General features: G+C 49.6%; 1 protein-coding gene across 1 annotated transcript in view; it reads left to right on the forward strand.

Moving 5' to 3' along the window:
• The first annotated feature begins 4,153 nt into the window (after positions 1-4,153).
• The window catches only part of LOC146829675 (diacylglycerol O-acyltransferase 2-like), a 192,305-nt gene continuing 171,976 nt past the window's right edge, over positions 4,154-24,482 (forward strand). Inside the window, exon 1 of the mRNA XM_085608348.1 lies at positions 4,154-4,537. Within this exon, the coding sequence (XP_085464474.1) occupies positions 4,498-4,537 (40 nt within the window). The 5' untranslated portion in view covers positions 4,154-4,497. The remainder of the gene's footprint in view (positions 4,538-24,482) is intronic.

The raw sequence follows: 24,482 nt of genomic DNA on the forward strand, positions 1-24,482 counted from the left end.
AATTCATCCTACACTTGTATTCATTCCTCGCACACTTGTATTCATTCCTCACACACTTGTATTAATTCCTCGCACACTTGTATTCATTCCTCACACACTTGTATTCATTCCTCGCACACTTGTATTCATTCCTCACACACTTGTATTCATTCCTCACACACTTGTATTCATTCCTCACACACTTGTATTCATTCCTCACACACTTGTATTCATTCCTCACACACTTGTATTCATTCATCACATGGCTTTGCTACCACAGAACCATATTTCTGGGGTCCAGAAGATTGTTTTTGGGTCGTCTCACTCAATACATCCCTGTTCTGAAATCTACCAATCTGGCTCCGCATCAGGCTGCAGCCCGGAGACCGCTACCTCACACCTCATAGATGACTCCCTCCTGACACCGGTGAAGATGAGCTCTGCCTCCTGATATTGCTGGACCTTTCAGGTGCCGTCCACCAAGTTGATCCCCCCCCCCCCCCCCCCTTCCACACCCTGGAGTCTTGAATAGGATTAGCCGACAATGTCCTTCTCTGGACGTCCTCGAGCCTTCCCAACTGACACTAGTTTGTTCACATGGGCACCTCCAGGTGCCAACAGATCCCTGCCACCTGTGCCGTACTGCAGGATTCCATACCTTCCCTTTTCATGTTCCTCCTCTAAATAGAGCCCCTTTGGGCTTTGCGTACACTAAACAACATCAAGAGTCACCAATATGCAGATGATGCACAACTTTACTTGAAAGCCTTCTCTGCTTCAGACATCCAACTCCCCAGACACTGCCTGCACCTCGTGCAGACCTGAATGTCCAGTGCCTGCCTGCAACTTGACCCCACCAGGATAGAATTCCTGTTATTTGCCAAAAACAACAAGTAACAAATAGAAAAAACTGAGTGAAAGAGTTTTGAGATACAGAGACAAATGAGGCAGAGGTGAGTGAAAGAGTTGAAAGAGTGATAAGGGAGAGAGGTGAGGGATAGATAGAGGTGAGACAAAGACAGATGAGATTGAATGAGAGGGGAAGTAGAGGGAAGAGAGATGCAGAGATGTGAGATGCAACTAGATGCAGAGAGAGGGTTGAAGTAGGGAGAGTAGAGATCAATAGATGTGGTAGGCACATAGCGCCAAAGGTAGGGAAAGAGATAAAAAGTGAGGGTTGAGGTAGGGAGAGTAGAGATCGAGGGATGGGGTAGGCACATAGCGCTAAAGGTAGGGAAAGAGATAAAAAGTGAGGGTTGAGGTAGGGAGAGTAGAGATCGAGGGATGGGGTAGGCACATAGCGCTAAAGGTAGGGAAAGAGATAAAAAGTGAGGGTTGAGGTAGGGAGAGTAGAGATCGAGCGATGGGGTAGGCACATAGCGCTAAAGGTAGGGAAAGAGATAAAAAGTGAGGGTTGAAGTAGGGAGAGTAGAGATCGAGGGATGGGGTAGGCACATAGCGCTAAAGGTAGGGAAAGAGATAAAAAGTGAGGGTTGAAGTAGGGAGAGTAGAGATCGAGGGATGGGGTAGGTACACAGCGCTACAGGTAGGCAAAGAGGTCAAAAGTGATGGTTGAGGTAGTAGAGGTGATATGAAGTAATAATAGAGGCATGAGACAGAAAGGGGGTGATTGAGGTGACACATGTAGTCAGAGAGGGTAGCTAGGGAAGGAGGTAGAGGAAAAGGCAAGAAGGTGGTGATTGGTAAGGTAGTGAGAGAGATGATATACAAGTTAGCCAGACCCAAAGAAAGGTGAAGTGGAGGTAGAAAGCGATGGGAGAGGTACAAAGAGGCAAGACCCAGATTTATTATGATTTTGCGTCTGAGTTGCATCACTTCAATGGAGCAGCCCCAACTCAAAATCCTTTTTTGCATTTACTAAGCCACACAAAGCCGCTTTGCTTGGTTTATTAAATGCAAAGTAGCGCAAGGCAGGGTGTGGTACTGCCATGCGTGGCTTACTTTGCGTCGGGGAGGGTTACATCGGTGGAGCAGCGGCATTCCCATGCCTCAACCTATGTATTTTGATGGAAACCCATATTTACAAACACTTGTAAACCTGAGTTTGCGCGAAAATGGCACGCCTACTCGACAGAGGTGTAACAAGGAGAAATATCTTTATTTCTCCTTGATTCCTCTTTCCATGTGTTCTGCATATTCTGCAGCACACATAGAAAGAGAAACATGTCTCTAAGGGTTGTTTTGTGCCAAAAGTTATCCTTTCCTGCCCAAAAACACTCCTGCCTGTAATGCCGATATCCTTGTGTTATGGTGTTGATATCGCCCGGTGTCAGGGAAGACAAGCTGAAAAGTTTTACAAAGACGGCCTTTCCAGCTACTCTCTGGAAGCTGGAAGCAGTCAGTGTCCATTAAGGGGTGTGAGAACACCCCAGGACATCTGCACTCCTTTGTTTTTGCTTATTTTAATATTTTTTTGGGCGTTGTTGGGATTGGTGGGTGTCAGAGTGCCTCTTAGGTAGTTTTCAGCACAAAGCCCCGCCCCCTCCAAGGCCCCGCCCTCTGCTCACATGATGAAAAATATTTTTACGTTGGCAGGTCTGATGACGTAGAGAAGAGGTAGACAGAAAAATTGGGAGTGGTGAGGCAGGGATAGAGTCCGAGGAACAGCTGGGCGCAGAGATCGATTGATGGAGACAGTCTCATTTGACTGTGTTGATCAGGGCGTTGTGAACCCCCCTTGCTTTAGCAGCTACAGTGGAGGGTCGGATTGGTAGAACGGGCACTCGGGCAATGGCTGAGGGGCGGGTATCGAAGTTCCAGGCATGGGCTGCTGTTTTGGCAGCCTAGGGGCTGATTTGGTCTGTGTCTGGTGTATTCAGATGTCGCCAGCAGCCCATTGGGTACCTGAGTGGCCTTTCTGGAGGCAGATGGGCGTCCATTACCTCCCTTTTATCAACGGGCAGAGGTGTCATTCCCTTTCATTCTCTGGGCCGGCCCATTAATGTGTGCATACTGAGTAGGGGCGGGGGGCCTGAGCAGAAGTGGCCTCACTTGTTTTCAGATGTATATAAAACTTCGCTGAAGCAGTGTTTTGCGGAAAGGCAATATGCAAATGTGGGCCACTTTTTTTTGCGTGCCAGGGCCGGTTTCTAATCCCAATCCAACCTGGGGGAGGGGGGGGGGGTAGTTCCTGATGTGCCTCTTCTGTCTGCAGCTGAGCACACAACGGCTCGTCATTAACGTGAAAAGGTGGGTGAGTGAGTGGGTGAAAGGAAGGATGGATGGTTCGATGTGTCGGTGAAAGGCTGGATGAATGGGTGAGTGAAAGGGTGGATAGAGAGATGGCTGGACAAATGAGAGAAAGGATGAATGAATGAAAGAATACTTGGATGGGTGAAAGGGTGGATGACTGCGTGAAAGGATGGAAGGATGAGTGAAAGGGTGGATTTAAGTGTCGATGGGTGTAAGTTTGGATGAATGGATGGATGGATTTGTGAAAGGCAGCGTGGATGGATGAGTGGAAGGGTGGGTGGAGTGGATGACTGGAAGGGTAGATAGAGGGATGATGGATGGATGGACAGGCTTGATGTATAGGTTTGATGGACAGGTTTGGAGATGAAACACTGAACGATAGATGACAGAATATATGAATGGATGACATGTAAAGGTGAAATGCTGGACAGCAGTGGGCGGATGTTAGGATGAAAGAATGAATGAATTAAATGCATGGATGGAAGAGAGAAGAGAGCCCTTCTGGGGAGGGTGACGATGACGTGCTTCGCTTGCTTGGTGCCAGAAGCGCTTTCCTTCAAAGTAGGGTGGGGGGTATTTTCATTTTAAGGCTGTTCCAGATTCCCGCTCAGTGCATAAGTTAAAAGTGGCCGTTCACTTCGACGCATTGCATACACAAGGGCAGGGTTTAAGCACTTGTTTGGCGCAGCAGGGTCTAAAGTCGTACATTAAAAAATACTTCTCTTTCCTTAACATTTAAATGCCACACTACAGTTATATTGTGTGCAGATATGGGGTGACTTCCAAGTTCCCACCCTCTTCCAAACCCAATTGGCGCCGTAGCCTCGCTCCGCTTGCACCAGTGAGTGTGGACGTCGGCCTGGGTTTGGGGCGGTGACGTCACGGCGGCCTTGACCTGGGCTGGAGAAGGTGCAGCGCCCTCCTCCAGCAGATAAATGAACCACGAAGCTGGCGCTTCTCCAGTTGGTCGGAGTCCATCGGCACGCAGCAGTGTCACTGGTCCTTGCAACACTGTCAGGGAATGTACCATTCCCTCGCTGGAGGGGTGGCAGAGGCGGTCACTGGGCACCCACAGACAAGGCTTCAACACCTTGCCTGGATGGAGGGTTGACATTGCCGGCACCACCGGTGTGTCTGGCCCACCTGTCCTGGCCCACCTCTCCGCCCCCAGGACTTGGCACTTCCCAGAGCTGGGCTTTGGGGACTTTAAGAGTCGGGTCCCTGGGCACTTGTGGCAGAGACTGGACGAGGCGTTGAGTTGGATGTGGGACTAGAGGTCCGGACCCGCGGGGGTCTGCAGACGCCATGAAGACCATCATGGCGGCCTATTCGCAGGACCTGCGAGGTAAGAGGCTCTGCCCACTGCCTGGCACGTCCATTTATTCGCATTTTGTTTTCTGTTTTTCCAACATGGCACATTTTGGTGACTTTCGGGTACTCTCGGATACTGTGAGCTTCCAGAATTATGAGCGCAATAGCCAAGTTCATAACATGTGCTCAGTCGTACTACACCAAGGAGGCAAAGTGTGTAAAGGGGTTTAATCTAGAGCAGGAAGTTAAACTGGGGGTGTAAACTAGTGCAGGAAGGTAAGCTAGGGTGCAAGCTAGTGCAGGCGGTTAAACAAGGGGTGTAAACTAGTGAAGGAATGGAAGCTAGGGTGCAAGCTAGTGCAGGGAGTTAAACAAGGGGTGTAAACTAGTGCAGGAAGGGAAGCTAGGGTGCAAGCTAGTGCAGGCAGTTAAACAAGGGGTGTAAACTAGTGCAGGAAGGGAAGCTAGGGTGCAAGCTAGTGCAGGCGGTTAAACAAGGGGTGTAAACTAGTGCAGGAAGGGAAGCTAGGGTGCAAGCTAGTGCAGGGAGTTAAACAAGGGGTGTAAACTAGTGCAGGAAGGGAAGCTAGGGTGCAAGCTTGTGCAGGAAGTTAAACAAGGGGTGTAAACTAGTGCTGGAAGGTAAGCTAGGGTGCAACCTAGTGCAGGAAGTTAAACAAGGGGTGTAAACTAGTGCTGGAAGGTAAGCTAGGGTGCAAGCTAGTGCAGGCAGTTAAACAAGGGGTGTAAACTAGTGCTGGAAGTTAAACAAGGGGTGTAAACTAGTGCTGGAAGGTAAGCTAGGGTGCAAGCTAGTGCAGGCAGTTAAACAAGGGGTGTAAACTAGTGCTGGAAGTTAGGCTAGGGTGCTAGATAGTGCAGGAAGGTAAGCTAGGGTGCAAGCTAGTGCAGGAAGTTAAGCTAGAGGTGCTAGCTAGTGCAGATAGTTAAATTAGGGGCGTAAATCAGTGCTGGAAAGTTAAACTAAGGGGCATATGTACAAGCCCCTAACGCCACCACAACGTCACTTTTAACGCCGCTGTGGTGGCGACAGGGGCTTTGCCTTATTTACTTAGCTTAACGCTGCCTTGAAATAAGGCCCCTTTCACACTATGGTTAGCGTGAAAGGGGAGGGCAGCGGGTGTTGCGGTGGGCGTCCCACCACTACACCCATTGTATTTGACGCTGCCCCCTATGTACAAGGCCAGAGAACATAGGAGGCACGCGCAAAATGAAGACCAGGGAAAACCTGGGTTTAACTTGGTGAAACCAGGAGAAATACATTATTTCTCCTCGTTTTTGCTTTTTCCAATGTGTGCTGCATGGCATGGTTTGTTTATGTACAGGAAGGTGCCCCTTCCTGTGCGTAAACAATCTGTAAAAAATGTCATTTTGGGACTTCTGTGTGTGCTGCATGAAGCAACACACATAAAAGTGACAAAATGGCATTTTAGGAATGTTTATGTGAAGGAAGGGACACCTTCCTGTACAGAAACAATCCTCCCCTGCACTTAGACACCCTTGCACTATGCTGCAAGGGGGCCTGCGTTGGTGCTACACTGCTAAGTGTTGCGCCAGCGCAGGGGGAAACGCAAGCTTGCACCATATCCTTGTAAAAAAGTACACTTCTCTTGTACATATCCCCTAGGGGTGCAAGCTAGTGCAGGAAGTTAAGCTAGGGGTGCAAGCTAGTGCAAGGAGTCAAGCTAGGGGTGCAAGCTAGTGCAGGGAGTTAAGCTAGGGGTGCAAGCTAGTGCAGGGAGTTAAGCTAGGGGTGCAAGCTAGCTAGTGCAAGGAGTCAAGCTAGGGGTGCAAGCTAGTGCAGGGAGTTAAGCTAGGGGTGCAAGCTAGTGCAGGGAGTTAAGCTAGGGGTGCAAGCTAGTGCAGGGAGTTAAGCTAGGGGTGCAAGCTAGTGCAGGGAGTTAAGCTAGGGGTGCAAGCTAGCTAGTGCAAGGAGTCAAGCTAGGGGTGCAAGCTAGTGCAGGGAGTTAAGCTAGGGGTGCAAGCTAGTGCAGGGAGTTAAGCTAGGGGTGCAAGCTAGTGCAGGGAGTTAAGCTAGGGGTGCAAGCTAGTGCAGGGAGTTAAGCTAGGGGTGCAAGCTAGTGCAGGGAGTTAAGCTAGGGGTGCAAGCTAGTGCAGGGAGTTAAGCTAGAGTAGAAGCTAGTGGAGGAATTTAAAGCTAGGGGCGTAAACTAGTGCCGGAAGGTATTATTAAAGTCTTGCAACACAAACTCTACCAAGACTTACCTGCCCTGTCTTAAAGCCATTGTTAGCAAGTGCTGTTTGTGGGCCCCTGGGGGCCAAGATAGGCTGGAGGAGGAGGGGGTCCTAACTGCGGCCAGTTTTACTGGAGGAGACTGATCAGCGTACTTTGAAATATGCTATGGGGACAGAGGATAGATGGTTTAGGTGGTTTTAACATAAATACATCAACACTTTGTGACTTGCATGGAGACGCAGGTTGCATTAATGAAGTTTGCGCTGATTCCTATTTATTCTGTGTGTGAAGAGACCCTGCACTGCTGTGTGTGACAGAGGCCTGCACTAATACCGTCCCTCTGTACCTGTTCTGTGTATCCTGCCGATATGCGTGCTGCACTATCTTTCTTTACAAGAAACATTCCCTGCTATTGCCACCGCACAGCACGAGCTGCTGCCCTTGTGCGGGGTGGGGAGGGGACATGTGTGTGTCTCATGCTGTATTTGTTCTTTATGTAAGGAGGATGCATAGCAGCTGGCTGTGCTGCACAGATGTGTGTGCTCAGGTTGTGAAGCTTGCACTGCAGAGGATGAAGCTTGCTTGCTTGCACTGCTGGGGTTGAAGCTCGCACCTCAGATACTGAAACTAGCACTGCTGGGGGTGAAGGTCGCACCTCAGATGCTGAAACGTGCACTCCTGGGGGTGAAGGTCGCAGTGCCGGTCGTGAAGCTTGCACTGCTGGGGATGAAGCGCTCAGTGCAGGTGGTGAAGCTTGCACTGCTGGAGATGAAGCTCGCAGTGCAGGTGGTGATGCTTGCACTGCTGGGGATGAAGTTCGCAGTTCAGGTTGTGAAGCCTGCACTGCTGGGGATGAAGCTCGCAGTGCAGGTGGTGAAACTTGCACTGCTGGGGATGAAGTGCTCAATGCAGGTGGTGAAGCTTGCACTGCTGGGGATGACGCTCGCAGTGTAGGCGGTGAAGCTTGCACTGCTGGGGATGAAGCTCGCAGTGCTGGTGGTGAAGCTTGCACTGCTGGGGTTGAAGCTCGCAGTGTAGGTGGTGAAGCTTGCACTGCTGGGTATGATGCTCACAGTGCAGGTGGTGAAGCTTACACTGCTAGGGATGAAGCGCTCAGTGCAGGTGGTGAAGCTTGCACTGCTGGGGATGAAGCTCGCAGTGCAGGTGGTGGAGCTTGCACTGCTGGGGATGACGCTCGCAGTGCAGGTCGTGAAACTTGCACTGCTGGGATGACGCTCGCAGTGCAGGGGGTGAAGCTTGCATTGCTGGGGATGAAGCACGCAGTTCAGGTTGTGAAGCTTGCACTGCTGGGCATGAAGTTTGCAGTGCAGGTGGTGAAACTTGCACTGCTGAGGATGAAGTGCTCAGTGCAGGTGGTGAAGCTTGCACTGCTGGGGATGAAGCTCGCAGTGCAGGTGGCGAAGCTTGCACTGCTGGGGATGAAGTTCGCAGTGCAGGTGCTGAAGCTTGCACTGCTGGGGATGACGCTCGCAGTGCAGGTGGTGAAGCTTGCACTGCTGGGGTGAAGCTCGCAGTGCAGGTGGTGAAGCTTGCATTGCTAGGGATGAAGCTCGCAGTGCAGGTGGTGAAGCTTGCACTGCAGGGGATGAAGCTCGCACTGCTGCTGACCTTGAGTCAGTTGCTTGTGTGTACAAATACACCCACAGAAAGCCGAGCGCGCCATTAAACATTTTCTCGAAAGCTACGTTTTCGGAAATGCTTTCTACTCCTTTTGAGTCCATTTCTTAGCGCTTCAAAATGTCCCAGCAATATGAACCTAACCATAGGGAGACAGATCTATTGTGCAGGATAACACAATGTGGTCGAATGGTGCAGCCGGGATTAAAACTCAGACGTTGTTGTTCAGCTCTCAGTCAGCCAATTAGTGGGGTGAGATTCAGGCAGTCTCTCTTCGAGCCCACCTCACTACCTCAGGCTACAGATAATGCATGTTGTAGAGAACCTACGTCATCTCTGTCACCTTAATTATCCCTTTAAATAGAGGTGCTGCGCGTCTTTTCACTCGTAGTGTATGAATCATTGAAGGGTGCACGCCTTGGCACTTGTGAGCAAACATGTCAGCTCACACATCCGCTTCCGGTACCTAACCCAGAGGATGTTTCTGGTGCGGTCTTGAGGGCAGCGTTCTTTACACCGGCACTTAATGTTTGCCACCTGAGAGGCACTGCCTGTGACGTCAGAGCGTACTCTTTGGGTCCCCGTCCTAGTGCTACTCACATGCGAGGGCATACCTCCACGTGGGCATACATGTACAAATGTACTTTAGTGCCCGAGTGCTCGCGCCACCCAGATGCCTCTTAACAAGCTTTGTTTCTCTTTTGGCAAACCCTTTCCTCTGCACCCGACCAATTATGGAGACTTCTCTCCCCTTCGTCGCTGAATAGGGTCTTACTCCTGCCCTTGACGGGAGTATCCGGGGTGATATTGTGCCTAGAAGTGTTTGTACATGTGCACACACTCGGAAGTGTGTGGGTCTGCACCTGCTGAGGTAGGCAACCCCGCCTGGGTATGCCCACAACAAGCCTCTTGGGGAACATTTACTCACCCATGTGATGATCTAAGATTACTAGCGAGTAAATTCATTTTCCATGTAACTTTACATTTAGTGACTACCAAACGTGTGCCTTTTTGGGTCCCTGTGTTCTACGAGGGTGGCAAGCGCACTTGTGAATCAGTGCTTTGCGTTCTTTAGTTGCAACAACTTTACTATGTGCTGTGTTCATCGTTTCACCGGTGAATGTGGTTTTGTTACCAGAGGTTCGAGCCTGGGCTCGTGCACTCAAGGCATGAAGGCCAGGCTGGCTGCAGTGGGCCCTGCCTCTGTTTATTGTGTTGTAATTGGGGGGACTTCTTTATGAGAGCCCTGTGCCACTTTTGCACCATGTAAAGTGCTACATGCGTGATGCGGGGCCCCAATAAAAATATATGAAGCCACACAAAGCCACCCTGCATGGCTTTTAGTGGCCCTTATAAATCACGCGTAAGGCGATGCAGCGCAAATTGCTGCGCTGCCTTCCTCTGCACCCCGGAGGCGTTCCATGGGCGTTGCGGTGGGCTTTCCCAAGCAACACCCATGGAATCTGACGCTGCCCCAGATTTACAAAGTCATGTCAACCTGCGGAAGCGTCAAATCCGTACGCCTCCCGAGGTGAGGCGCAACGAGGAGAAATATATTTAAATTCTCATAGTTTCTTCCTCTTCCCATGTGTGCTGCAGACATGGAAAGAGGAAAATGCCTGGCTGGGTTGTTTTTGTGCAGGAAGTTTCCACAAAAACAATTCTGCCTTGAACCGGAGGCACCGTTGCATCATGGTGCAAGGGCGCTTACGTTGGCGCGAGGCTGACGAAACGCCACCAGCACAGGGAGAAAGGACTGAAACGCACCATCTTGCTTCATACGGTGCATTCCCGCCCTTTCACTTTGGCATCGGGCGGCGTAGCACGGTGCCTCGCTGCGCTTTCCTGTGACAAAATACCATAAATGTGGCCCGCGGTTTATGAAGCGCGTACTACTCTTAACGAGACGATTATGTGTTTTTAGCATGTAGCTCGCTACTCTGTAATCCGAAGTTAGTGGTCGTCATCGCAATACCTTGTTACGCACATTGTGCCTGTCTTCGAGGCCAGTCAGTGCGTCAGTCCTAATCACAGGTCAGGGGCACCGGCCTTTTCAGCTCTACCCCTCGAGTGGAGAAGGCCTTTCTGATTCTACCCCATAAAATCTGTTCTAGTTCTGATGAGTAGGGTCCGGTGGCATCTCTATAAGCGATTTTTAGAAAAAACAAAGGATAAAGTGACACTATAGTAAGGCAAAACATAGCATTTTAAACTCTAAAAACGAATGAAATTCACCAGTTATCATTAACTGATGTAACTATAACACGGACCCCCATCAAGCACAGTGTGGTCATCAATGATGCGATTTCGAGCGCCATTAGTGATGTTTTCAAGTGATGCAGTTCCAGGCAGGGCCAGTAGGTCAGATGGGCAGTTGCAGGGAGGCCTCTGGAGCCTGTTGTGTCCATGTAGCTCGGAACGGAAAGTCAGCCAACTTACCCTTGGAGTCACTCTAGAAGTTCTGGGTTCAAGGCAATGGCCCTCTCTCCTTCAAGCAGCATGACGGGCCTCAAGCAGCAGGGTAACCCTCTAAAGAGCAAGGCAGGCCCCAAGCAGCAGGGCAGTTCTTTGGTAGCAACACAGCAGTCCTTTGAGAAGCAAGGCAGGCCCCAAGCAGCAGGGCAGATCTTTGGTAGCAACACAGCAGTCCTTTGAGAAGCAAGGCAGGCCCCAAGCAGCCGGGCAGATCTTTGGTAGCAACACAGCAGTCCTTTGAGAAGCAAGGCAGGCCTCAAGCAGCAGGGCAGATCTTTGGTAGCAACACAGCAGTCCTTTGAGAAGCAAGGCAGTCCTCAAGCAGCAGGGCAGATCTTTGGTAGCAACACAGCAGTCCTTTGAGAAGCAAGGCAGGCCTCAAGCAGCAGGGCAGATCTTTGGTAGCAACACAGCAGTCCTTTGAGAAGCAAGGCAGGCCTCAAGCAGCCGGGCAGATCTTTGGTAGCAACACAGCAGTCCTTTGAGAAGCAAGGCAGGCCCCATTCAGCCGGGTCAGTCCTTTGGAGGACAAGGCAGTCCTTTGAGAAGCAAGGCAGGCCTCAAGCAGCAGGGCAGATCTTTGGTAGCAACACAGCAGTCCTTTGAGAAGCAAGGCAGGCCTCAAGCAGCCGGGCAGATCTTTGGTAGCAACACAGCAGTCCTTTGAGAAGCAAGGCAGGCCTCAAGCAGCAGGGCAGATCTTTGGTAGCAACACAGCAGTCCTTTGAGAAGCAAGGCAGTCCTCAAGCAGCAGGGCAGATCTTTGGTAGCAACACAGCAGTCCTTTGAGAAGCAAGGCAGGCCTCAAGCAGCAGGGCAGATCTTTGGTAGCAACACAGCAGTCCTTTGAGAAGCAAGGCAGGCCTCAAGCAGCCGGGCAGATCTTTGGTAGCAACACAGCAGTCCTTTGAGAAGCAAGGCAGGCCCCATTCAGCCGGGTCAGTCCTTTGGAGGACAAGGCAGTCCTTTGAGAAGCAAGGCAGGCCTCAAGCAGCAGGGCAGATCTTTGGTAGCAACACAGCAGTCCTTTGAGACGCAAGGCAGGCCTCAAGCAGCAGGGCAGTTCTTTGGTAGCAACACAGGAGTCCTTTGAGAAGCAAGGCAGGCCTCAAGCAGCAGGGCAGTTCTTTGGTAGCAACACAGGAGTCCTTTGAGAAGCAAGGCAGGCCTCAAGCAGCAGGGCAGTTCTTTGGTAGCAACACAGGAGTCCTTTGAGAAGCAAGGCAGGCCTCAAGCAGCAGGGCAGTTCTTTGGTAGCAACACAGGAGTCCTTTGAGAAGCAAGGCAGGCCTCAAGCAGCAGGGCAGTTCTTTGGTAGCAACACAGGAGTCCTTTGAGAAGCAAGGCAGGCCTCAAGCAGCAGGGCAGTTCTTTGGTAGCAACACAGGAGTCCTTTGAGAAGCAAGGCAGGCCTCAAGCAGCAGGGCAGTTCTTTGGTAGCAACACAGGAGTCCTTTGAGAAGCAAGGCAGGCCTCAAGCAGCAGGGCAGTTCTTTGGTAGCAACACAGGAGTCCTTTGAGAAGCAAGGCAGGCCTCAAGCAGCAGGGCAGATCTTTGGAGGACAAGGCAGTCCTTCCGTAGTCTTCTGCAGGTCCAGAAGTGCACTGAAGGGTGGGTCCCAGGGTCTGCTATTTATACCTGGTTCCAGCTTTGAGGTATAAAAAAACATCTGAAGTTTTCACCCCACAGATATTTCTGGAATGTCCTACCTCCCTGCCCAGGTCTAAAGATGTTTGGGGTGACAAAAGCCTGGCGTCAGGTTCTTTGTGGGTAGGCCGAGGCAGCTCCTTTCACATGTAAGTGGGGCACGGAACAGCTTTGCCCTGCCAATCCTGGCAGTATGGCCCTCTCCCAGCTACACCCAGGTCCTATTGTTCACTGTCTGGGCTAATATGCATTCCTGATAGGGGAACAATTAACAGGCCCAGGCAGCTGAAAACACCTGGAAGGCCTCAGAAAGTTTAGGGCAGAAAAATACAAATTTCTATCATGTACAATATCTAAGTACAAAACGGATAGACTGTATCAAACCCATCTACAACCCAAGATGCGACCACTCACATCGCCTGCCCACAGCTCATCAACTTCTAGCCTTTCTTGTCTACTCTTTATGTTTCTCCGGGTTGCATCCTCTGTCAACATTCCTAAAAACCCTGCATGAAAATGAGCCTGATTATAGCTGGTGGTTATTCCCTTCCCTGCCTTGTTATTTGCATGATACTCTCTTTACTCCCCATACTCTGCCTGCCTAGGAGCCTGTGAGTGTTCCTTACTCACATGCCTGCCTCCTTACTCTACTACGCTCCAGTAAAGTAACCTCACCCCCTACCTACAAACCATAAACTCTTCTTCTGAGTAACCTTTCCTGCAGGATCTCACCTTTTGGGACCTACCTCTTCATCCCGCTCCATCAATCCCAATTTCCTCTTGTGTGTGAAGTCTCCTGACAATCTCACAATATCTAACCTCCTTCACGCCGTTTACTCATCCCTTTTTTCCACTTGCATGAACTCACTCTAATACCACCCCTAACGCCTGCTAACTGCCTCCACCACTAGAAAGTGGAGGAATCGCTTCATTGACCTCGGAGCACAAGACCAACCCAATAACCAACATATTTACAAATGTATTATCAACGAGCGGATTCACCGCTAACTTTGGATCATGGAGTAGCGTGCTACCTGCCCCGAAGCGCCTCCGCGCCTAGCCAGGGGTAGTAAGTGCCATATAAATGCAATTACAATACAATACCAGGGCCCAGGGTAGCCTCTCACTACAAGCTTTGCTCCACTGCTAGTCATTCAGTAGCCACCCCCACTCCTTGAGGGGGGGCATAGCTGTTGGCTGTTTGAAGGCATAGGCACAGTTACAATGACCCAGGACCCCCGGCTTTCAAAAAGCCCCCAGGTGAAGTTATCAGGACAGTCAGGGGTCTGTCTCCTGTTGTGACATTAATAGTGTCTGTACAAAAAAGGTTCTCTTTTAATTTTACGTCTGGTCTCTTTATCTCCTCTCTATTGACCCCATCTCTCTCTCACAACCTTATCTCCCTCCTACCGTCATCGGGGCGTACCTCTAAGTCAGTACCTCCCTACCCTCAAACTCTCTCTGCCTCACACCCAACTCTCATATCACCGTGTATCGCAAGGGCTCTCTCGCTCTCTATGCTTTACCTTATCGATCCTGTGTCTAACTTGCCTCTTTTTACTTCACCCTCTGCATCTAGTTTCTCTATCACACACTTGTCTCACTGCCTCGGTACTCGCTACTCAAACTATTGCACTCTCACATTACCTCAAACACCAGTTACTTTACTCCCCCGCTTCATCTCTCGACCTCGCCTCCTGTTCTTTCTGTTTTAGTCCCTCGACCACTGTGTTTCTCTTCCTCTCTATCTAATTCTAAGTCACACTTTTTCTATCTCACTTCTCTCTGTCTCATGTCTCGGTGTGCCCGAGCCTCTCTTCCTCGCAACATCTCCCCCAACCGGTCTTGGGCTTTCTCTACCACTCTACCTCACGCTAAGAGTTTACATGGGTCTCAAGCTCTTTTACTCTACCGACCTCTTCCTGCCTCTCTTTAACCTACTCTCTGGCTCCCTCACCTTTACCTTTATCTTGTGCTTCTCCTTACCTGTATCTCTACCTCATCTACCACTCCCTTCTCCTGCTACTTAGAGTCTCTCGCTGTCCCATCCTCTTTAACTCTGTTATTTCCTGTCTCCCTTCCCTTCGATGTCTCTCCTGCTGAGAGTGTCTCGTCAGAGAAGTGCAGACATAGAAAGAGGCCAGTAAGTTTCCAGTCAGAGAGATGTACACACAGAAAGAGGTCATGAGAGACAAGCCGGGGAAGAATGATGGAGAAAACGACCACATTTCACCCATGGGAGAGTTCCAGTTGTGAGAGGGGATTTATTTGCGATTATGAAGATTCCTCAATTAAGCCCATATGCAAATGTCCCACTTTAAAATTAAGCAGGAATTCACCAAACGTCCAGCAAGATTTCCTTGCTCGGTACAAGATAAAGGCATTGGATCCAAGCTCAGCAAGAGATGTCTTTACCAGTGCTTGGTGAAGCCTGGTTGGCCCGGTCTGGCTGGAAGCTGCCAGGCTGCTCCAGGTTTCACCTTCTGAAATGTATCTATAACCTGTGGCCTCACTGGGCCTGCATGAGGTGAACAGGGGTAATAGGTTCACAGTTATTCCAAAGAGAGCAGCTCCCTGACCCGTCCTCGCAGCGGGCTGTCATCCACGGTGGGGCCACTGCTCTGGGTTTGTGTGTGGGGGAGGGGAGGTGGGGATCCAGCACTCGAGAGAGAGATAACGTTTAGCAAACTATTAATGTGCACAGCTGCCCCGGAGTCAAGGCCACGAGGGGGACAGGCCCTTCGGCCTTATCTCCCACCTGCGGAACAACACCTCTCGGGCTTCCGAAAACCTCGGACTCATCTGTTCAGGGCTTCGGGAGTCGAAAGGTTCTTTCAGATAAAGAACACAACAGGTGCTGCCCTGAGACAATAACATGCAGGGCGGCCCTTTACCACCCGTTATCTACAGGAGGCGAAGCTACGCGGAAAGGACGAGCTGGACGAAGCTACGCGTAAAGGCCGAGCTGGACGAAGCTACGCGTAAAGGACGCGCTAGATGGAGCTACGCGTAAAGGGCGCGCTGCTGCAAGGATTCTGTGCCCCGCCCCGCCCCCACCCCTCAGCACGGTAGAGCAGGGACCACGGGCTGCCTCCGACACTGGATCCATAGCAGCTGCCAATCACGGACGAGGAGCTGTTCTTCAGAGCACTGCTGACTTGCAACCGGCAACAAAACAAAGAAAGGACTTATACAAAACAGTGAAAAGGCCCAGAAAGCAGACCTGGAACTCCCATTTTTTTTACAACATTCTTGTGGTACTTTATCGGCATTCTTCTAGTTTTCGATAGCTTCAAGACTCAAAAATAGTGCAGTGAACAGTGCTCTCATATTGACATGAGGTCTAATTTTTTGTTACACACTCCTGTCATGTGTGGTAAATTCGAAAGCCTAGGCCAAGCTCCCCACACCTGCAGCGGGACCTCAGCCTGCACCGCTCACCCCCACCCAGGGGAAGCCTGGGATTATTTATTATTATTTTAGTGTTTTCTAGAGCGCAAACTTGACCTGTTAGGGCAGTGGTCTTTAAACTTTTTGATGTCGAGACCCCCTTGTCAAACCTTCTTAGGTGTAAGGACCCCTTCGGACAATATTTTCTAGAAACTGGTTCTTCTCATCATCGAGATCTATCGATAACTATTAATGCCCCTGTTATACCTGCTATCTTTTGGCATGTATCCCGTGTTTTTTTCCTTTCTGACCTAGTTTTGACTCTGTTTTTGCTGGTTCAGTGTCTCTGCGTACGTTCTCACTGCTGTTCAGTGTTAAAGTGAAAGTGCTCCTATTGTAAATTGTATTATGGATTGGTGTTTCCATGATTGGCTTGTTTGATTTACTGGTAAGTCCACAGTAAAGTGCACTGAGGGTGCCGGGGCCTGTAAATCAAATGCTGCTGATGGGCCTGCAGTACTGATTGTGCCACTCACCCATGCAGCCCTGAAAAGGGTTATCAGACCTGCCATTGCAGAGTCTGCGCGGTTTGTAACTGCCATGTCGACCTGGCAAGTGCACCCACTTGCCAAGCCCTAATCTTCACTTTTCTTACATGTAAGGCACCCCTAAGGTAGGCCCAAGGTACCCCTATGGGCAGGGTGCCGTGTATATTAAGGGTATGTCATGTACTGGTGTGTGTGACATGTCCTGGTAGTGAATTACAGTGAGTTTCATTTTTCACTGTGGAAAGGCTATCTGTCTCGTAGGATAATGGGAGTTTACTTATAACATCTTATGAGCATATCTTCCCATTGGGACAAGATAGAGAAATGGGGTTTAGCATGCCTGAACTCAGAATATAAAAATGCATCTTTTAGTAAAGATGATTTTTATGTTCTGTGTTTGAAAATACCGCCTCTGGAACGTGGTTTCAGTTGCGACAGAGGGGGAAAAGCAACCGACTCCGTCACTGACTCTGCCGCTGGCTCCATGCCCTGAAGGCACCGCAGAGGGCACCGCTGCATCTTGCACCGCAACCCTGGTCTCACTGATGACGATCGCCAAGCTGCTGCTTGCACCGTGACCTGTGGGCACTGCACTCCGCACTGCCTCGATTCACTTCGCCGTCCTGGTCTCACCGACGCAGTCACTGACTTCGACAACCATGACCACACCGTGGCTTGGGGCACTGCTCGTAAGTCTTGCGACACACTGCCCCGTCCCACACCACAGTCTGGACCAACCGACCGACGCCAGCTCCCCGCAAAGTGCATATTTTTAAGTACTGTATGTTGGATTTGTAACGTTTTAGTCTTGTTTTGAATATATAAAGTATTGGATATTTTTCTAAACTGGTGTGGTGTCCTTTCGTAGTGTTTTCAGTGTATTGCTGTTGGTTATGTGCAAATCCTTTACACACTGCTTCTGAAATAAGCCTGACTGCTCATGCCAAGCTACCAAGGGGGTGAGCAGGGGTTATTTCAGTAGTGTATCCCTCTTACCCTGACTAGAAGGAAGGGTCCCTACTTGGACAAAGGTGCAAACCATTGCCAACTAGAGACCCCCATTTCTAACAGCCCCCAATTACCACAGCAAATATTTTTACGCTGGGGAAATTGTATTAAACAGTGTTTAGCAAACCAAAGGTCATTGAGTGTAGGGGTGTAGCCAATGTGAAAGGGCAGGAATACACTGTAATTATGAAATACGGTGCATTCCAGTCCTTTTCCCTTCCCAAATTGCTGCCTAGCACCAACGTAGGCAGAATTGTTTTTGTACGGGAAGAGGCACCTTCCTTCACCAAAACAATCCTGAGGGGCGTTTTCCTATTTCTATGAGAGCTGCAGAATGCAGCACACATGGAAAGAGGAAAAAACTAGGAGAAATTAAAACATTTTTCCTCGTTACGCCTCCACTGGAGAGGCGTCAGTTTTTGGAGCTGCCCCAGGTTTACGTGATCCTTGACGCAGAGTAAGGCAACACAGTGGCTTGCGCTGCTATGTCTGACTGATTACTCCATATCTATGAGGCAATGCAAAGCCATGCAGGGTGACTTTGCACTGCCTCATAGGTATGGTTGAGATGCTTGCGCCACCGGAGCATCAACAAAAAGTGATGCTCTGGCAATGCAAGCTTCTCATAAATAAGCCCAAAATATTCTGTAAGTTTTTAGGTCTTTCACCTTCAGGTATCTACATATAAAATAATGGGCAGTGTAAATGAAAAATAAATAAAATAAGTTATTGCTCAGTGGGAAATGGACTGTAGTCCATTATGAAACATCTATTAGTTAATGCACTGCAGCGGTCTGTGTGTAACCAGAGAACCACAGAATTAAATCTTGATTGGTGCAGTGGAGAATAGTGATGTGTATTTTTAGTGCTACGAAGTCACAGCCTGTGACGTAAAGCACTGTGAATATGTAAGTACATTTGTTATACTTGCACTACACACAGGGTAAGATACAATGCTGCAAAACGTGTGAATAGTTTTACAATAAAATGGTGCTTTCAAAATGTATGTTTGAATAATACCAGAGCGTATGTAATGCAGTTTTCTGTTTTTAACATAAATGTCCCTTCAACACCTCTTTAGGGGCACTAAGGGCTGTGTAAATGCAGTTAAAATTAAAAGCAAGAACTTCTCAGCCCAGTAGTTAACTCTTTGTGCTTCAACTAAAAAAAACACACATCTTTGTCTTCACAAAGAGCCAGAGCTGCTCCCAGGCATCCTTTACACTTGCAGATTACCAGCGCATTTGCCTTTCATTTAGGCAAGTAGCTGATAACGATCTCAATTACTGTCCCAGGACAGCTGTCTTTTTACAGGGACAAGTGAAGCTGGTGAATCTGCGACCCCCTTCGTAGGACTCCACGACCCCCCTGGGGGTCGCGCCCCACAGTTTGAAGACCTCTGTGTTAGGGTATCAGAGCGCTTTACAGGATTAACAAATTGCATACAAAAGATTTAGGACGGGGGTGGAAACATTTGGGATAAAAACAGGTATATACATTTTACACGAACGAGAGGTCCCAGATCCCAGGGTGGGATGCCCGGAGGTGACAGGTGGATAGCATCCCGATAATCCAAGGTGTGGCAGTAATAGGAAGTAGAACAAAGTTGCTGAGGTAATTGCAATGCAAGAGTTAGGAGAGGAATTTTCCCATTAGGAAGGTTCTGCCTCCTTTTTAAAGTATGCCAGAGTCAGAATTCCTCTAATGGCAGACGGGAGTGAGTTCCATTTTCTTGGTGCAACCCCAGAGAAGGGCCGATTGTAAGTTTTTTTTCTCGCAAGCGTGCTGGTTGGAGCAAGAGGTCTCTGGCGGACCGGGAGTTTCTGTCTCCTTCGGATACCACGAGTTTCTGGGCGAGAAATGCAGAGGAATTAGTGTATAGAGTCTTGTGAGTGATGTATGCCAGTTTAAGTAGGATTCTAGCCTCAAGAGGAAGCCAGTTCTGAGCTTTCAGGTGTGGTGAGATGTGGTCGAATTTCTTTGAGCCTGTGAGGAGTCTGGCGACCGCGTTGAGGCAGGCTTTTAATGGGGCCAGGGAAATCTTGGGTAGACCGGAGAGGGTAGAGCAACCATATTCCAGTCTCGAGATGACTAGTGCCTGGACTGCCATTTTTAGGTCGGGAGTGTCAAGGAAAGGTTTCAGTTTTCTTAGATAGCTCAGATGAAATCTGGCTGTTTTGGCCATTGAGTTGATTTGGTCACGCATATTCAAGCTGCAGTCTAGGGTTATTCCAAGGGATTTGGCAGAGTCCTCTATGGTCGGTGGGCAGTTTAAAGCTGTGATCACCTTAACCCATTCCTGAATGTCAGGGTTGGTTTTGGGTGGGGAGATCAGAGGAAATTCTGTTTTTTTTGTGTTAAGTTTGAGCTGGATAAAGGTGAGCCATTAGACACTCAACTTCAAGGCCTCATTCAGGGAAAGAATCTCCTCAGGAGAAGAGATATTGATGTAGATCTGGGTGTCGTCGGCATACATGTGGTAGGAGATATTGGTGGTGCGTAGTACTTCTGCTAGCGGTTCGAGGTAAAGATCGAAGAGGGTAGGGGACAGGGTTGATCCTTGGGGGACTCCAACCGTGAGCCGATAGGGAGCGGACAAGTTACCGTGAGGGGTTCTGGAGGAAGGACCTAAATCAATCAAGAACGGTGCCATCCAGTACCATCCTGAGTTTGAGGCGTTCAAGGAGTTTTTCGTGGTTGACCGTATCTAAAGCCGAGGATAGATCTAAGAGGATTAGGAGACAGGTTTTGTCTTGGTCAAGGGCTTGGAGGGCATCATCCACGATGTGGAGGAGGGTGGTTTCTGTGCTGTGCCCAGCCCTGAATACGGATTGCAAGTCGTCTAGTAGGTGGAAGTTGGTGGTGTGTTGGCTCAGCTGTTGTTGCACACATTTCTCCAGAACTTTAGCTAGGAGTGGGATATTAGAAGTAGGTCTAAAGTTGTCAGGGGAAGCAGGATTCAGCATAGGTTTTTTAAAGATGGGGATGATTTGGCCGGCTTTAAGAGAGTCAGATATTGACCCCTGAAGAAGGGTGGCGTTGATTATTGCAATTCAACTAGGAATGATATATTGAGAGACGGCAGCTAAGCAATCAAAGGGGAGTGGGTCATTAAAGTGGCTGTTCGGGTTTAAGGAGGATAGAATTTTCCAGACGGAATGTTCGTCATAAACATTGAAGTTGGACCAGTACGCTTGATTTTTGGGTGTTGTCTGGGGGTGCAGCACGGAGAGATGAGGCAGTTCCGGAGGGGGTTGGGAGTAGGTGGCGGATCTAAGTTTGTTTCTTAGGGCAGTAATTTTGTCGGAGAAGAAGGAGGAAAATTCCTCGAATGATATTAGAGATTTAGGGGTTTCTTTAGAGGTTTTAGCAGTTTGTTAGATTGGTGTTTGACCATTTCGAAGAGCTTGCGAGGTCTGTTGTTTGCGTTCCCCAGTTCTGTTCTGAAGAATTCTTTTTTTGAATTGAGGATGTTCCTATTATAGGCATTTCTGGTCTGGTGGAGAAGTTTTAGATAGGCTGCTGACGGGTGCTGTCTCCAGTTTCTTTCTGTCTGCCGGAGGGATCTCCTCTCATTGTTGAGGGATCCGTTGAACCAGGGGTTTCTGTCTTTGATTTGGGTTCTTTTTAGTTTTAGCGGAGCAAGATCATCAAGAATGTTAGATATGGTCGTGGAATAATGTTCAGTGAGGTTGTTGACCGTTGTGATATAAGGGGGGGTTAGTCTCGCAGCGTGAAGCCAGTATTCCGTGATCAAGGTTCTTGGTGTCTCTAACCCAACATTTTGGAATCACAGGTTGCGGTGCCTTTGTCTTGTGTGTGCCAGGTAAAAGGAAGGTGATAGAATGGGGGTCAGACCAGTTGCATTGGTCCATAGAGAGAAGCCTGACCTCTGATTCCTTAGTGATAATGCAGTCTAGAGTGGCGCCTTTCCGAGTGTGTTGGGAGTGTGCAGGCTGGGGTAAGGGCTTGGTCGGCCAGGAAGTCTTTGATGACGTTGACCTGAGGGTCCTTGAGGTCGTTCTAGTGCAGATTGAAGTCACCACAGAAAATGTCTTTAAAATTTGGGGAAGCCTTGGCTGTGATTATTTCCATGAAGTGGTCAGTGAAGGTGTCAATTATGCCTGGGGGATGGTAAAAGATGTGCAGTCTACACAGTTGGGCGGCGTTGCTGTATATGGAAAGTGCAAGGTATTCGCAGGAGTCTGGGGAATCTGCCAGAAGTTTAGTTACGAGGAGGTTAGACTGGTAGATGCACGCAATTCCTCCCCCTTTTTCTTTGATTGCCTGTCCAGCCTTGCGATATTATAGGTGGGAGGGACTAAGAGATCTAGGCAGGGAGATGAGGATTCATTGAGCCTAGATTCGGTCAGGATTGCTAAGACAGATTTTTGGCTCAGGATGAGATCGGTGACATCAGCGGCATGCTTTACTGCTCAGCGGCAGCTAATTAGGAGGCCGGACAGAGGAGGGGTCGGGGTGAGTGTCGTGAGATGGGGCGGAAAAGGGTACTAGCGCTAGGTTTCTATCAACAACTCCTCTGTTGCGGAGGGTAGCTGATCTGTTGGGGTTGATTGCAACCGTGCGGACAGCGTGTTTCATCACTCAAGTCTAGTGGACTTGGGGTTACTGGGGCAGATTTGTAAGTAAGGATGAGGGCTAGAATTTCCTCCTCCGAGAGGTGGCAGGGCTGCTTGCGAGGGCGAAGGTGTCTCGGGGATAGCGGTAATGGGTGATGGAGGGGCTCGGTGAAAGGGGAGGAGTAGAGTTCTGCGGGAGCTTGAAATTCGAGATGGAGAGTTCGTTGAGGTGAAGGAGGTTCTTTAGTTCCAGAATGGAGTTATGGATGCCCTGAGTTAGTTTGGCTGCTCTGTGGTGCAGAGTTTCAATAGCCATATAAGAGGGAAGAGATTGCGGGCAGGAGGTCAATGGTTTGGGAACGATTCTGTTGGCATGCGCTGGTAGCATGGTAGTGGGGCTAGATCAACCTGAGTCGTAAACCCTTGGAGGAGTTTCAATCACCATATAAGAGGAAAGAGCTTGCGGGCAGGAGATCAATGGTTTGGGAACGATTCTGTTGGCATGCACTGGTAGCAAGGTAATGGGCTGGGTCAACCTGTGTCGTAAACCCTTAGAAGAGTGGTTTGTGAGTGGCTAGGCGCACTTGGCGGATTTTCATCCATTTGGCGACGGCTGCCATGCCTTCTTGAAAGTTGTGTCTGGCGGTGTTGGGTTCGTTGGATAAGGAGAGGATGAGTTGGGTGTTGGCTGCATACGACACAATGTTGAATGGGGGCGAGCGGAGCCATGTAGACATTGAAGAGCGTCGGGCTGAGGGAGGACTCTTGGGGGACTCCTCAGGTGGTAGGTGTAGGGTCTGAAAAGAAAGGGGGGAGTCTAACCCGCTGCGTTCTGCCTGAGAGGAAGGAGTAGATCCAGTCGAGGGCCTTGTCCCGCATCCCAGCGTCATGGAGTCTGTGTATTAGGGTGCGGTGAGAGACTGTGTTGAACTCTGCAGCACACATAGAAAGAGGAAAAGGCCTCAAAGCATTGCTTTTGTGCAGGAAGGTGGCCCTTTCTGCACAAAAACACAACCCTGCTTACAATGCTGGCACCCTTGCAGCTCGGCACAAGGATGCCTGCATTGGCGCTAGGCATCCAAAAGGTTATCAGTGCAAGGAAAGGACAGAAATGCACTGTATTATGTTAAATACAGTGCATTCCTGCCCCTTTACCCAGCGCAGTATGGTGACTTGCTGCGCTGCATGAATTATTGATGAATGTGGCCCTTACTATTTTGCTCACCAGCACTCTGGGCCCTGCATCAGCCTGCTCCTATTCCCTTATTATAGTACTTTGAAAACCTCTATTCTCTTCCAAGGAGCTGGCATTCCCTCAGGTGCTGCTTGTTGAACTTCCGTTCCTTGCCGTTCTCTGAGACGAGCGGTAACATTTTGTGCAGTTTGGTGTCGATGTTTGCAACAGCAAGACTGCCGGGACCATGGATGGGTTTCCGTGGAAGATGGAAGAAGAAGAAGCAGGTAGGGAAGGTTTGGGTAATATGAGGTGGAAAAGAGAGCAGATTCAGAAGGGACACCAAGGTCGCGACCAATAGAGGAGGGAGCAGGAGTGGGGCCACGCTTAGAAGCCACCAAGGCCAGGGACCAGAGAGATGGAAGAGCCGCCAAGAATCAGAATCTCTGCTCCATCTACGTTGAGCTTGAGCCAGAGAGTGCATACCTCTGCATGCGCCTTCGTATGCTCGTTTCATTTGGAGTGACGCTGAACCTGACATTATATTCTGCACCTGCTTCAGATGTGCAAGAGCATGGGCTGTTTAGCATATGTATAGGCCATCACCATGGTCAACCCCTGATATGGCCCTAGATCTAACAGCTGGTGAGGGAAACTCATACGCAAGCTCAGGGAAGGCTGAGCGAGGGAGGTGGAGTACAAGGACACGTGCCATACACACTCCACCCCCGTGAATCCATAGTGAGCTCTTGGTGTCACGTGACCTACGTTCTCCATCCCCTGTGAATCCATAGTGAACTCTTGATGTCACGTGCCCTATGCACTCCACGCCCCTGTGAATCCATAGTTAACTCTTGGTGTCACGTGCCCTACACGCTCCACACCCCTGTGACTCCATAGTGAACTCTTGATGTCACGTGCCCTACGCGCTCCACGCCCCTGTGAATCCATAGTGAACTCTTGGTATCATGTGCCCTACGCGCTCCCCGCCCCTGTAAATCCATAGTTAACACTTGGTGTCACGTGCCCTACACGCTCCACACCCCTGTATATCCATAGTGAACTCTTGGTGTCACGCGTACTACGCACTGCACCCCCTGTAGATTCATAGTGAACTCTTGGCATCACAAGCCCTACACACTGCACCCCCCTGTGGATTCATAGTGAACTCTTGACATCATGCACCCTACGCACAACACCCCCCTGTGGATTCATAGTGAACTCTTGGCGTCACACGCCCTATGCACTGCATCTTCCTGTGGATTAATAGTGAACACTTGGCGTCATGTGCCCTACGTAC

The sequence above is a fragment of the Triturus cristatus genome, chromosome 5_2 (assembly GCF_964204655.1).
Source record: "Triturus cristatus chromosome 5_2, aTriCri1.1, whole genome shotgun sequence".
Taxonomy (NCBI): domain Eukaryota; kingdom Metazoa; phylum Chordata; class Amphibia; order Caudata; family Salamandridae; genus Triturus; species Triturus cristatus.